The following is a 15,279-nucleotide window of genomic DNA, read 5'->3' on the forward strand; positions in this document are numbered from 1 at the left end:
TATATACATACATATATATATACATATATATAAAAACATATATATATATACATATATATAAAAACATATATACATATATATAAAAACATATATATATATACATATAAAAACATATATATATACATATAAAAACATATATATATACATATAAAAACATATATATATATATACATACATATATATATATACATATATATATATATACAAAAATGAGGGTGAAAAAATTAGATATTAATTTAATAATACCACTATTTTAACACCAGTTTTTATATGTATATATATATATATATATATACATATAAAAACTCATTTAAAATTTGAAATTAACCCCAATGTAATCGGTGAAACTAAGCACGTGTCTGTTTTTATACGGAAAGCTGGTGGTTAGTTTTACAAATTACATTGCCTGTGGAACAATCGCACTGATGAGTCTACGGACGAGGGATTACGTAAGCGATTCATTAGTTAATAGGTGAAACCGCCAGTCTGCGAGTAATTCTTGTTTTTTATATAACTAGCAGTATCGCCCGGCGTTGCTCGGGTTTGTAAGGGAAATAACTATATAAGCATTTTAGAGATGTAAAGTATAATAGCCATCTCAATATCGCTAACCACAAAGGGGAGTGTTACTGTAGCTTTTTACGTTCTGAGATTTAAAAATACATTTTTAGAGAGTTACTTCCCTTATATAATAGCAAAAAAATGCATTAAAAATGGGAAAAAATGATGGTAAATGTTTTTTTAAAATCGTAGACTCATCGTAGACATGCGCTAATACCCAGAAGGGCTCGATATGAATCACGACTATAAGATACCCGGTTTTGGTTACACTGCACCGCAAAATGTGGGAGTAGTTAGGAATCTAAATCGTAGGAGACAGACACGCAACTTCACTTTTATATATAAAGATTTTCATCTGTCCTGCTCGCATTTTGTTCTGGTGTCCGCTGAATTTTTCTCTAGGGAACAGTTTTTTCTTTGTAGTTTGATCGTTGGTGATCTACTTCTAGCATACGGCTGACCACTTAGTGGTTTTTTAGCCCTTTAAATATACACATGTATTAGAATTTTATATATATATATATATATATATATGTTAGTTAGTTAGTTAGTTAATTTTTGACTCAAAAAGCAAAAAGCAAGGCCATGTAGGGGGGACATGGAGTTATGTACAGGGTGGTGCTCATGTAAAGAGTTCAGGTCACATGTGGTCAAGGGAGACTTTGAACTGAGCGGTCGTCGGCATCTTCACTAACTCGTCCGGCAGTTTATTCCACGGATCCGCAACCCGGACGGAGTAAGCCCCTCTCCTTCGATTGAGATGAAATCGTCGCAGATACATATATATATATATATATACACAAAGCCTATAAATACGTCTATTTTTCAAAATGTTCATTAAAACAAAAATGAATAAATGAAATAACAAGTAATAAACACAAAAAGAAAACTTTTTTTTTTTTTGCAAAAAAAAAAAAAATAAAATAAAACACACCACGCACAAATAAACTCGTTGTCTTTGATAGACTGTGACAGAAGATGAATGGATTCTTTGACGATTACACCGACAGAAAAAAAAAAGGAAAAAAAAAACAATTAATCTCAAACCCCACCCTTTTACGTCACCCACGTCCTCCTTCACACACACGCACACACACACACACACACGCACACATGCTCACACACACACACACGTGCTCACACGGTTGCACCATTTTCCAGACTCTCGATTGAACCACCACCACGACAACCACCACCACCACGACCACCACCGCTGATGCTGCTGTTGTTTCGTGCAAGGAGTAATTAAGTGAGATGTGATGATGATGACGATGACGATAATGATGGTGGTGGTGGTGGTGGTGGTGGTGGTGGCGGCGGCGGCGGAGATGGTGGAGCAAAATGTCTTAAAACGAACCAATGTTGACTTTTATTGTTTACCATGCCAACCAGTGATTGATGATTGATTGATTAATTAACGAGGCCAATCAAAATCAACAGACGATGGCCTCCAGTTTTTTAATTTCCGCCTTGACAGCTTTTTTCCGAGTCACTTTCTCGCGCTGTTCCTGGCTCGGATTGAGCTGTCCGCCCTTGATCTTCGCTTCCAGCTCCTCAATCTGTTTCAGTTTCTTCTTTAGGTTTCGGAGCCGTTTCCCGGGGTCCGTCTGGACCCCGTCCCCAACTTCCCCACCACCATCACCACCACCACCACCGCCACCGCTGTTGCTGTTGTTGGTATTCTTTTTATTGTTATTGGCAGTGGCGGCGGTGGTGGTGTTGGTGGTGTTGGCGGAGGAGGAGGTCGCTTTCACCTTGGACTTGCTTGTTTTTTGAGTCGAGTTCGCTTTACAATTGTTGTTGTTGTTGTTGGTAGTAACGGCGGCGGTTGTAGGGGTGGCGTTAGTGTTAGTGTTGTTGTTGTTGTTGTTGTTAGTGGTGGTGGTGGTGGTAGTGGTGGTCGTAGTGGTCACATTCTCCGCAGCGGCCTTAGATTTAGATTTGGACTTTTTCGAGGTCACCACTTTAAACTCTTGCTCCGAAGGTTCCTGGCTCTTGCGGGAATCTTTACAGGTGAGGTCGTCAAGTTTACGAGCAACAAACTCCACTGAATTGTCAACCTCTCGCGGCGGCGGTTTCACGGAATCTGTCTGAGACTTCTTTTTCTGTTTCTTCGAGACTTTGACTGGTTTAGCTGTGGCTGGTTCTGTCGGGTTTAAGCCTGGGGGTAGACTAGGCATGCTGTTTAGCCACTGCATACCTTTGCTTTCATACCTGTAAGAGAAATTAATTTGCATTATATAATGACACTAACACATTAGCAATCAGATTATTCTGATAAAAGTTTTGGAACATCGAAATACAAGTACATGAACATCGAAATAAATATCAATGGAAATAGTAGCTGTGATACCTGTGCCAGTGGCACATAAAAAGCACCATACGAACGTGGCCGATGCCAGTGCCGCCTTCACTGGCTTCTGTGCCGGTGGCATGTAAAAAGCACCATCCGAGCGTGGCCGATGCCAGCGCCGCCTTGACTGGCTTCCGTGCTGGTGGCACGTTAAAAGCACCAACTGATCGTGGCCGCTGCCAGACTCCAATGGCACCTGTGCCGGTGGCATGTAAAAAGCACCAACCCATCGTGGCCGCTGCCAGACTCCCCTGGCACCTGTGCCAGTGGCACGTTAAAAGCACCAACTGATCGTGGCCGCTGCCAGACTCCCCTGGCACCTGTGCCGGTGGCACGTTAAAAGCACCAACCGATCGAGGCCGATGCCAGACCACACTGGCACCCGTGCCGGTGGCATGTAAAAAGCACCCACTACACTCACAGAGTGGTTAGCGTTGGGAAGGGCATCCAGCTGTAGAAACACTGCCAGATCAGACTGGAACCTGGTGCAGCCTCCTGGTTTCCCAGACCCTGGTCGAACCGTCCAACCCGTGCGAGCGCGGAAAATGGACGTTAACAATGATGATGATGATGATTATTTTGTAGCTATCAAATTTAAATGGCATGATTGCTTAGTTTTAGAAGGATATTCCAGAATAGTTTTAGAATGATATTCCAGCATAGAAGTAGCTGTGTGGTAAGTAGCTTGCTTACCAACCACATGGTTCCGGGTTCAGTCCCACTACGTGGCACCTTGGGCAAGTGTCTTCTACTATAGCCTCGGGCCGACCAAAGCCTTGTGAGTGGATTTGGTAGACGGAAACTGAAAGAAGCCTGTCGTATATATGTATATATATATGTGTGTGTGTCTGTGTTTGTACCCCCAACATCGCTTGACAACCGATGGTGGTGTGTTTACGTCCCCGTAGTCAGGTTGGTGGTAACTACCATGGACAGGCCGAACTCCTTGAATATTTTTATCAAGTCCTTCCTGAGACTATCTATGGTGTGGCTGTATATATGTATATATATATGTGTGTGTATATATATGTGAATATATATGTGTACATATATGTATATATATATATATGTGTGTACATAATATATATATATACATGTGAAGGTGCATGGCTCAGTAGTTAGAGCGGCAAGCTTACAATCGCAAGGTTGTGAGTTCGAATCCCGGACCGGACTGTATGTTGTGTTCATGAGCAAGACACTCTTTATTTCATGTTGCTCCAGTTCACTCAGCTGTAGAAATGATGTGACAGGTGCCAAGCTGTATCGGCCCCTTTGCCTTGCCCTTGGATAACACTGGTGGCGTGGAGAGGGGAGGACGGTATGCATGGGCGACTGCTGGTCTTCCATAAAACAACCTTGCCCGGACTTGTGCCTGGGAGGGTAACTTTCTAGGTGCAATCCCATGGTCAGTCATGACCGAAGAGGGTCTCAGCATATATATATATATATATAATATATATATATATATATATATGTGTATATATATATATGTATATATATGTGTGTGTATTTATATATATATATGTAAATTAAATTAGAGATAAAACCACTATTAGGCAAATCAAACAGTGAAAAACATAAACCAAAACATAGAAATAAAATTAATTAATATAATATACAAAATATATAAAATACAAATTTCAAATTTAAATTATTTAAATTTAAAGTTAAAAATTAAAAATTATTAATTTATATTTATAAATTTATATATATATCATCATCATCATTTAGCGTCCGCTTTCCATGCTAGCATGGGTTGGACGGTTCAACTGGGGTCTGGGAAGCCAGAAGGCTGCACCAGGCCCAGTCTGATCTGGCAATGTTTCTATGGCTGGATGCCCTTCCTAACGCCAACCACTCCGTGAGTGTAGTGCATGCTTTTTACGTGCCAGACGAGGCTGGCAAAAGGCCACGGTTGGATGGTGCTTTTTACAGCTTTGAAAAAGGACAAGGTGGGCTTTCCTCAATAGCCTACTTGATTAGGGTTCAACCAGAGATACACAACAACAAAAAACCTGGTTTTTAATTTAAGGATTTTTTCCCTGTTTTTTGATGTTTTCAGTAAGAACTAAAAGCAGCAAAGAAGAAATCATGGGAGGACTTACACTGGCATCTCTTCCTGGGGTATGTAGCCATCTCTCACACGACGAGGTTTTCTCCAGGTGCCGTCGGGTCTCTTTGAGGCAGGAATAAACGTCTCCCCTGGTAATAAACAATTAGGGACAGGCTATTATTATCATTATCATAGACAGACAAGAAGTTGTGTGTGTGTGTGTGTGCATACTCTTACTCCTTTACTTGTTTCAGTCAGTTGACTGCGACCATGCTGGAGCACCGCCTTTAGACGAGCAACTCGACCCCGGGAGTTATTCTTTGTAAGCCCAGTACTTATTCTATCGGCCTCTTTTGCCGAACCGCTATGTGACGGGGACATAAACACACCAGCATCGGTCGTCAAGCAATGCTAGGGGGACAAACACAGACACACAAACACACACATATACCCTTTCTCTCTTTCGGAGAGGCACAAGCACCTACACGCACATATACACACACGGCAGTAACTTCCGCCTACCGAATTCAATCACAAAGCTTCAGTCGGCTCGGGGCTATAGCAGAAGACACTTACCCAAAGTGCCACGCAGTGGGACTGAACCCGAAACCATATAGCTAGGAAGCAGGCTCCCTAACCACACAGCCATGCCCGTGCCTACATATATATATATAAGAAAAAGGGACAGGCAAACAGGTTGCTTGACCGCATACCGAAAAATAGAAAACATCATGTTTCTGGATTATAAACATATTGAATATATATTCCATATATATTTTTGATATATATTTCATATACATTGCATATATATTTCACATAAAGCCTTTATAGAAATTATTTACTCTTATTATTATATTACTATTTGGATTTTTCACTCCCTTATGACAACCTAATAGTTCCCCATCTTATGGAACTATTTTTGTAGTGCGCATGGCAAAATTTTGGAGGGAAGATTTACGAATTCAAACGTCTATGTAGGTTTAGCTTTTGCTCACTTTCTTCAAATATTTTGATGTCGCATGGTCAGAAGGTTTGAGGTACGTAGCATTTGATAAATCTTTTTCAATGGAAAGCTGTGCTGAAGAAGGATGTGAAATATATATGCAATGTATATGAAATATATATCAAAAATATATATGGAATATATATTCAATATATTTATAATCCAGAAACATGATGTTCACAGATAACCACCAGACTTCGTTTTCGTTATCTATTCCTTCTGTTTTGCATATGTGAATTACAGGGTTTGTCATGCCCGGAGTCCAACTTTGATAGAAATAAGCATTCTTGACTGCTATTTCTATTTTTTCGGTATGCGGTCAAGCAACCTGTTTGCCTGTCCCTTTTTCTTATATACAATATATATACTGAACTTTACAGAAGTTCCTGCCGGTAATCGGCTATATTTACATACCGAATTCTACCAGTAAATAATTGGGTTTTTTTTAAAAGCCTTTATAGAAATTATTTACTCTTATTATTATATATATATATACAATGGGCTTCTTTCAGTTTCCGTCTACCAAATCCACTCACAAGGCTTTGGTCGGCCTGAGGCTATAGTAGAAGACATTTGCCCAAGGTGCCACACAGTGGGACTGAACCCGGAACCATGTGGTTGGTAAGCAAGCTACTTACCACACAGCCACTCCTATCATAATTCTCATAATTCTAGGTCCACTTTCCAGGCAGGCATTTCATGGCCTTATGAGTCGTTCAAATCCTTCAATGAGTCAGGGAACCATCTCTTGCTCATATTTCAATCACTAACGACCTTCAAGAGTGTTTCAGGAGCCATTTTATTGAAGAACTACTACTGGAGTGGCTGTGTGGTAAGTAGCTTGCTTACCAACCACATGGTTTTGGGTTCATTCCCATCGCGTGGCACCTTGGGCAAGAGTCTTCCACTTTAGCTGACCAAAGCCTTGTGAGTGGATTTGGTAGATGGAAACTGAAAGAAGCCCGTCGTATATATTTCTTATATATATCACCAGGCTATCAGATGTTGCTACACATCGCTGGTCACAATGCGCTTCGCATTGTTTTAGCCTTCAAATGACGCCACCCCGCTGGCTAAGCGAGCAGGCCAATAGAAGAAAGAGTGAGAGAAAGTTGTGGCGAAAGAGTACAGCAGGGATCGCCACCACCCCCTGCCGGAGCCTCGTGGAGTTTTAGGTGTTTTCGCTCAATAAACGCTCACAACACCCGGTCTGAAAATCGAAACCGCGATCCTACAACCGCGAGTCCGCTGCCCTAACCACTGGGCCATTGCGCCTCCACATATATACATATATATATATTTCTTTATTACCCACAAGGGGCTAAACATAGAGAGGACAAACAAGGACAGACAAACAGATTAAGTCGATTACATCAACCCCACTGCGTAACTGGTACTTAATTTATCGACCCCGAAAGGATGAAAGGCAAAGTCGACCTTGGCGGAATTTGAACTCACAACGTAACGGCAGACAAAATACGGCTACGCACTTCGCCCGGCGTACTAATGTTTCTGCTTGAATGGAGATGTGTCGATATGTGCTGCATCCAAGAAGGTGGAGAGGAGGTTCTGCTAGGTTCCTCACAAGCAAAGAACACAAGTACAAGATTTTGATAAACTAGTCTATAAATTAGAACTAACCCCACCCCCCATTAATAAATCTGAATAACAAAATAAAATTAATGATAAGCAGTGTCTTCCTGTGAAAAAATATCAGTTACAACTATGATGTTGTTGATGAAACATGTTCTTTGTCTATCTATTTATACTCTTTGTGGTTTTGGATAATAGGAAAAATATACAAATGAATTCTTTGAATTTAACTAAATTCTATTTTTATGTGGCTGAAGATTGCTCTGCATTTTAAAATTGATGTAATATTTGCATTGTTCAATTAAATGGAGTCGCATGAAACGATCGTACTGTATCACCTCTGGATATCCTTGTTGCTTATTTTGATTGTAATCACCCCATTTTGAATTATATGGATAATACCATACTAAATTCTGGTGCCTTTAACTTAAGTACCATATTCAACTGAATACATATATATATATCATCATCATCATCATCATCATCATCATCATCGTTTAGCGTCCGTTTTCCATGCTAGCATGGGTTGGACGGTTCTACTGGGGTCTGTGAAGCCAGAAGACTTCATCAGGCCCAGTCAAATCTGGCAGTGTTTCTACGGCTGGATGCCCTTCCTAACGCCAACCACTCCGTGAGTGTAGTGGGTGCTTTTTACGTGCCACCCGCACAGGTGCCAGACAGAGCTGGCAAACGGCCACGAACGGATGGTGCTTTTTATGTGCCACCGGCACGAGGGCCAGGCGAGGCTGGCAATGGACACGAACAGATGGTGCTTTTTACGTGTCATATATATAAATTATATAGGGTGCTGAATATTTTTAGAAATTTCACCACTAGTGGCCTAGCATGTATAAAAAGTCAATAGACAACATATTCTCAATATAAAATAGTGTACATTTAAACACAAAAGGAAACTACCATTAAAGGTAGCTTTCTCTTGTGCTTAAATGTACACTATTTTATATTGAGAATTTGTTATCTGTATATATATATATATATATATGTAAATTAAATTAGAGATAAAACCACTATTAGGCAACTCAAACAGTGATAGACATAAACCAATCAATAAATAACAAACAATATATATATAATTAATATAATACATAATATATATATATAAAATATAAAATTTTAATTTTTAAATTAAAATTTTTTTTTATTAAACAAAGAGTATAAAAAGATAAATATAATAATAAATATAATAAGCATATATATATATATATATATATATATAAAGGGAAAGTTTATGAAAATAAACAAAAGATGAAGGCAGGTGGAGTACAAACAAACAAATGTATTAGTATAGCGCTCAGGAATGGAAATAGAAAAAGTCTTTTACGTTTTGAGCCTACGCTCTTCCACAGAAAGATACACAGAAAAAAACAAGGAGAGAAAAAATGTGTGTAGGAGCTAACACACACACACATAAGATGCTATCTCACAGGTAATCTGGTGTACATATACGGTGTATGTGTGAACAATGCTTACACAATCAGAGCTGCTTTTTATTCCAAATTTAATATTGTTTCAAATGTGCCATGCCACAGCACATCAGCAAATAGGCTTCGCACTCTTTGCATCTATGTCCCAGACTAGTAATTCAATTCGTGTCAATGTGAACCAAGTAAGTGCTACTGGCGAGATATAACAATAGCAAAATATCAACGTCTATCATTCCCAATCACTTCAGGTAAGTTTTCTCACCTGTCTGGGAAACATTGCATTCGTTAACATTTGGTGTCATTCAGGAAGGTTTCCCCAGGATGCTATTCTGCACCAACTCGACATACAAAGAAAACACATGCGACCTCACACATACATATATATTAGCTAACTTCTCTAGAAAACTCCTTGCAGCCAACTTTTATTCCTGTGGGAAAAATATGTAAGCATTAGCATTTTTTGAATAAGATTGCCCTGATGATACCTGGTCACTTTATTGCTATTTTTTACATCAAAAACTATTAACATGGTAAGAATATTCCGGAGCACCGTTTACATAGTGACCAAATTGAAACATATGTAGGCACCACTTATATATGGTTTCTTTATTGTCCACAAGGGGCTAAACATAGAGGGGACAGACAAGGACAGACAAAGGGATTAAGTCGATTACATCGACCCCAGTACGAAACTGGTACTTTATTTATCGAGCCCGAAAGGATGAAAGGCAAAGTTGACCTCGGCGGAATTTGAACTCAGAACGTAACAACAGACGAAATACCGCTAAGCATTTCGCCCAGCGCACTAATTTGTCTGCCAGCTCGCCGCCTTATCTCTCTATATATAAACGGCAAAATGCCTGTCTGTGTGTGTATCCTTTATACAAATCCACAATTTTTCAGTTAGAGGGCTCGCACTTTCTATGGTCATTGAAAACCGTCCAAGGGTGGTCGTGCACATCTTTACATTTCCCCAGTCACCCCGCAAAGCCATTAAAAAATCAACAGAAGTGACTTTTTTGTGAATTTTCTATCCAAAACCCAATCAAAATGCCTGAAACTTGATACGCCAATTGAATGCCAGCTAGCTGTATGTGATTGGTCGGAAATTTGGACAGTACTCGCGTGTATGTGGCACACACGCACTAGCACTATGACCCAGCGTAGCTGGGTCATAGTACTAGTTTGTATTAAACTATTTACTATGTTCATATTGTGATACAAATAAAATAAGTATCCACAATAATTTTTTCTCGGTTTCTTATAGTAATGAATAAATATATATATATATATTTCTTTATTCTTTTGATCGTTTGTCATTTGATGGTGGCCATGCTGGAGCACCACATTTAATCAAACAAACTGACCCCAGGACTTATTCTATCAGTATATTTTGCCAAACCACTAAGTTACAGGGACATAAACAGACCAGCATCGGTTGTCAAGCGATGGTGGGGGTGGCAAACACAGTCACAAATACACACACACATATATATACATATATCATGATGATGACGATGGGCTTCTTTCAGTTTCCATCAACCAAATCCACTCACAAGGCTTTGGTCAGCCCGAGGCTATAGCGGAAGACACTTACTCAAGGTGCCACGCAGTGGGACTGAACCCGGAACCATGTGGTTGGTAAGAGAGCTACTTTCCACACAGCGACTCCTACGTCTATACATACACACACACATATATATATATATGTGTGTATATATATATATATATATATATATATATATATATATATATATATATATATATATGTATATATATACTCTTTTTTGTTTCAGTCATGTGATTGTGGCCATGCTGGAGCACCGCCTTTAATCGAGCAAATTGACCCCAGGACTTATTCTTTGTAAGCTTAGTACTTATTCTATCGGTCTCTTTTGCCGAATCACTAAGTTACATGGACATAAACACACCAACATTGGTTGTCAAGCGATGTTGGGGGGGACAAACACAGACACACAAACATATACTACACACATACATATATATACATACATATATACGACGGGCTTCTTTCAGTTTCCGTCTATCAAATCCACTCACAAGGCTTTGGTCGGCCCGAGGCTATAGTAGAAGACACTTGCCTAAGACTCCACGCAGTGGGACTGAACCCGGAACCAAGTGGTTGATAAGCAAACTACTTACCACACAGCCACTCCTACATTTATACATACATATATATGACGGGCTTCTTTCAGTTTCCATCTATCAAATCCACTCACAAGGCTTTGGTCGGCCCGAGGCTATAGTAGAAGACACTTGCCTAAGACTCCACGCAGTGGGACTGAACCCGGAACCAAGTGGTTGGTAAGCAAGCTACTTACCACACAGCCACTCCTGTGCCTATATATATATATATGAAAGCGTGTGGCTTAATAGCTGGGCTGTTGCACTGACAATCACAAGTTGGATTCCCAGACCAGGCAGCACGGTGTGTTCTTGAGCAAAACATTTCTTTTCACATTGCCCGAGTCCCCCTTTCTATCAGGGGGAATATTGGCCTGGATGCCTAGCCAGCAAGGTGACATCATTCAAAGGCTCAAACAAAGTTTTAAACAACTGTGAACAGCGATGTGTGATAACATCTGACAGTGCGGTTAGTCATGTGGTCACACAACATATATGTTTGTAAATAAACATAAATCTTTCTATATATAAAGCTGAAGTTGTCTGTGTGTGGCAGATTTGATAGCCTTCAACTAACACTATCTCCTCCGAGACCCTGCAGTCACAAGTTGATCAAAATTGAGAGTATGATAGAAGAAGGCTTGCTCTTCCTTCCGTAGAAGAAAAAATTCAAATCGGACCTTGTTAACACCAAAAATTATTTACATCAAAAAGGTGCTTATTTTTCTATGAAAATCCCTATTTTTTACAATTTTTTGACTGCTGTGTCGCCATTTTTTGGTGAATTTCAACCAGAAAAATGTTCACTTAAAGAGAATAACAAGCTACATAATACAAAGTTTTTACTTTTCAAAAATTCCAATTCTAAAGGGTCAAAACAAACCCAAGCAACGCCGGGCGATACTGCTAGTATATGTATAAAGCTGAAGTGTGTATGGCAGGTTTGGTAGCCTTCAACTAACACTATCTCACTCCGAGACCCTGCGGCGCAAGTTGACCAAATTGGACCATGTTAACGCCAAAAATTATTTACATCAAATGGGGTGCTTTTTTTTCTATGAAAATCCCTATTTTTTACGATTTTTTGACTGCTGTGTTGTCATTTTTTGGTGTATTTCAACCAGAAAAATGTTCACATAAAGAGAATAACAAGCTACATAATGCAAAATTTTTACTTTTCAAAAATTCCAATTCTAAAGGGTCGAAACAAACTCGAGTAATGCCGGGCGATACTGCTAGTATATATATAAAGCTGAAGTTGTCTGTGTATGGCAGGTTTGGTAGCCTTCAACTAACACTATCCCCTCCGAGACCCTGCGTTGCAAGTTGACCAAAATTGAGAGTATGATAGAAGGATTGCTCTTCCTTCCGTAGAACGAAAATTGAAATCGGACCGTGTTAACACCAACAATTATTTACATTAAAAAGGTGCTTTATTTCTCTGAAAATCCCTATTTTTTAACGATTTTTTGACTGCAACACCAGGCGATACTGCTAGTATATTTATATATTTACATACACACACACATACAGAGGTCAGAATTCTTTCAGTTTCTGGCAAATCCACTCATAAGGTTTTAATCAGTTCAAAGCTAAAGTACGATGCGCTTGCTAAAGATTCCACACAGTAGGACTGAACCCAGGACCAGATGCTTGGGAAGCAAACTTCTTAACCACATAACCACAACAGCACCTATGTAGGAATAGAACTATACTACATATGCATATGTTACCATCTACGAGGGTTCTATATTTCCCGCCAACACATGTATATGTATACATATACATGCATGAGATCCCACTTAATTTTCTTACCCTACCCTACGTATACCATCATAATAATCTTTTCTACTCTAGGCATAAGGCCCAAAATTTTAAGGGAGGGAGCCGGTCAGTTGGATTGACCCCAGTGCGCACCTGGTACTTAATTTATCGACCCCAGAAAGGATGAAAAGCAAAGTGGATCTCGGTGGAATTTGAACACAAAACGTAAAGACAGACGAAATACCTATTTCTTTACTGCCCACAAGGGGTTACACACAGAGGGGACAAACAAGGACAGACGATGGGATTAAGTTGATTGCATTGACCACAGTGCGTAACTGGTACTTAATTTATCAACCCCGAAAGGATGAAAGGCAAAGTCGACCTCGGCGGAAATTTGAACTCAGAACGTAAAGACAGACGAAATACCTATTTCTTTACTGACCACAAGGGGTTACACAGAGGGGACAAACAAGGACAGACAAATGGATTAAGTCGATTATATCGACCCCAGTGAGAAACTGGTACTTAATTTATCAATCCCGAAAGGATGAAAGGCAAAGTCGACCTCGGCAGAATTTGAACTCAGAACGTAACGGCAGACGAAATACTTATTTCTTTATTACCCACAAGGGGTTACACACAGAGGGGACAAACAAGGACAGACAAACGGATTAAGTCGATTATATTGAACCCAGTGCATAACTGGTACTTATTTAATCGACCCCGAAAGGATGAAAGGCAAAGTCGACCTCGGTGGAATTTGAACTCAGAACATAGCGGCAGACGAAATACCTATTTCTTTACTACTCACAAGGGGCTAAATAGAGAAGGGACAAACAAGGACAGACAAAGGGATTAAGTCGATTATATCGACCCCAGTGCATAACTGGTACTTAATTTATCGACCCCAGAAGGATGAAAGGCAAAGTCGACCTCGGCGGAATTTGAACCCAGAACGTAACGGCAGACGAAATACAGCTAAGCATTTCGCCTGGCGTGCTAACGATTCTGCCAGCTCGCCACCTTATATCATCATAATAATAATATTATTGTTGCCGGTGTGATTTTCAGTAAAGCGTTTGATCGCCTATTATGGTCCACTGTTGGCTCCTCCGTGAAGTTTAACCCCTCAGGAATCAGCCTTCACTCTTTCTCTCCTTTCGGCAGGTTCTAAATTCCTTCAACCTGTCACTGCTGTACCCAACTATCACCCTATTTGTACAGCACATGTCTATATCAGCTCATTCGAATCTCATGCACACCTCTATATCAGATTCCACTCAAAACAAATCTCTTTATGCTTCTTCCTCTCTCTCTGTGTCACCAAGCCTATTTGTGTCCCATCGTTCATACACACATTACTCACTCAGCGAGGCATGCTTGCCTCTGATGTTTCCCAGCTGGCAGAAACGTTAGCACGCCGGGCGAAATGAGTAGCCGTTCTGAGTTCAAATTCCGCCGAGGTCGACTTTGCCTTTCATCCTTTCGGGGTCGATAAATTAAGTACCAGTTACGCACTGGGGGGTCGATATAATCGTCGTAATCCCTTTGTCTGTCCTTGTTTATCCCCTCTGTGTTTAGCCCCTTGTGGGTAGTAAAGAAATAGGTATTTCGTCTGCCGTTACGTTCCGAGTTCAAATTCCGCCGAGGTCGACTTCGCCTTTCATCCTTTCGGTGTCGATTAAATAAGTACCAGTTACGCACTGGGGTCGATATAATCGACTTAATCCCTTTGTCTGTCCCCTCTGTGTTAACCCCTTGTGGGTAGTAAAGAAATAGATTTTCCCCACCTTTCGTAGCATTATTCATATTCAGTTACCACGTAACATATGACCCAAACATGACAAAAAAAAAACCCAAAAAAAACTCCCTTGGAAACCCTAAACGGGAAAAAGGGAACCCCTACGTGGACTCACCCCCTGCAAGAAACAGCAGCTAAATTACTAAATCGCACCATGCAGTCACAGAAAACCAACAGAAACAACTGTATATCACAAATAATGTGGGCCCTACATAGAATCACACCTTATGGTCAGAGGAATGAAAGGGGAACAGAGCCTGCCTAGGGTTAAACAACAACAACCTTAAGAAACCCCTAATGAAGGCAGGCATTTGGTAAACAATATTGGGGGCATCTCCGGGTAGGGTGTCGCTGTTTTCTTTATATTTGTGGATAGGCATGAAGGGTGTTCGATATAGGATCGATATCAATATGAATATATCGATATTTACCTGTTTTTTCGTCCCGTATTACACCAGTTCGCTCGATCTGTACACTGGCCATGTCGTTCACTTGAGACAAGGAACAGCTACGTCACTTCCCCTCACAACCGGAACTCTCTCTCTCTTTCTTTCTCTC

General features: G+C 40.2%; 1 protein-coding gene across 1 annotated transcript; it reads right to left on the reverse strand.

Moving 5' to 3' along the window:
- Positions 1-1,433: 1,433 nt before the first annotated feature.
- Positions 1,434-15,279, reverse strand: LOC115229614 (partner of Y14 and mago). The gene is made up of 3 exons (XM_029799942.2): positions 15,153-15,279; positions 5,020-5,116; positions 1,434-2,775 (listed from the first exon to the last, which is right to left on the reverse strand). Exons 1-3 carry the CDS (start codon positions 15,202-15,204, stop codon positions 1,995-1,997), a joined length of 930 nt encoding a protein of 309 aa, XP_029655802.1. The 5' UTR covers positions 15,205-15,279; the 3' UTR covers positions 1,434-1,994.

Source organism: Octopus sinensis, unplaced genomic scaffold, assembly GCF_006345805.1.
Source record: "Octopus sinensis unplaced genomic scaffold, ASM634580v1 Contig13196, whole genome shotgun sequence".
NCBI lineage: Eukaryota > Metazoa > Mollusca > Cephalopoda > Octopoda > Octopodidae > Octopus > Octopus sinensis.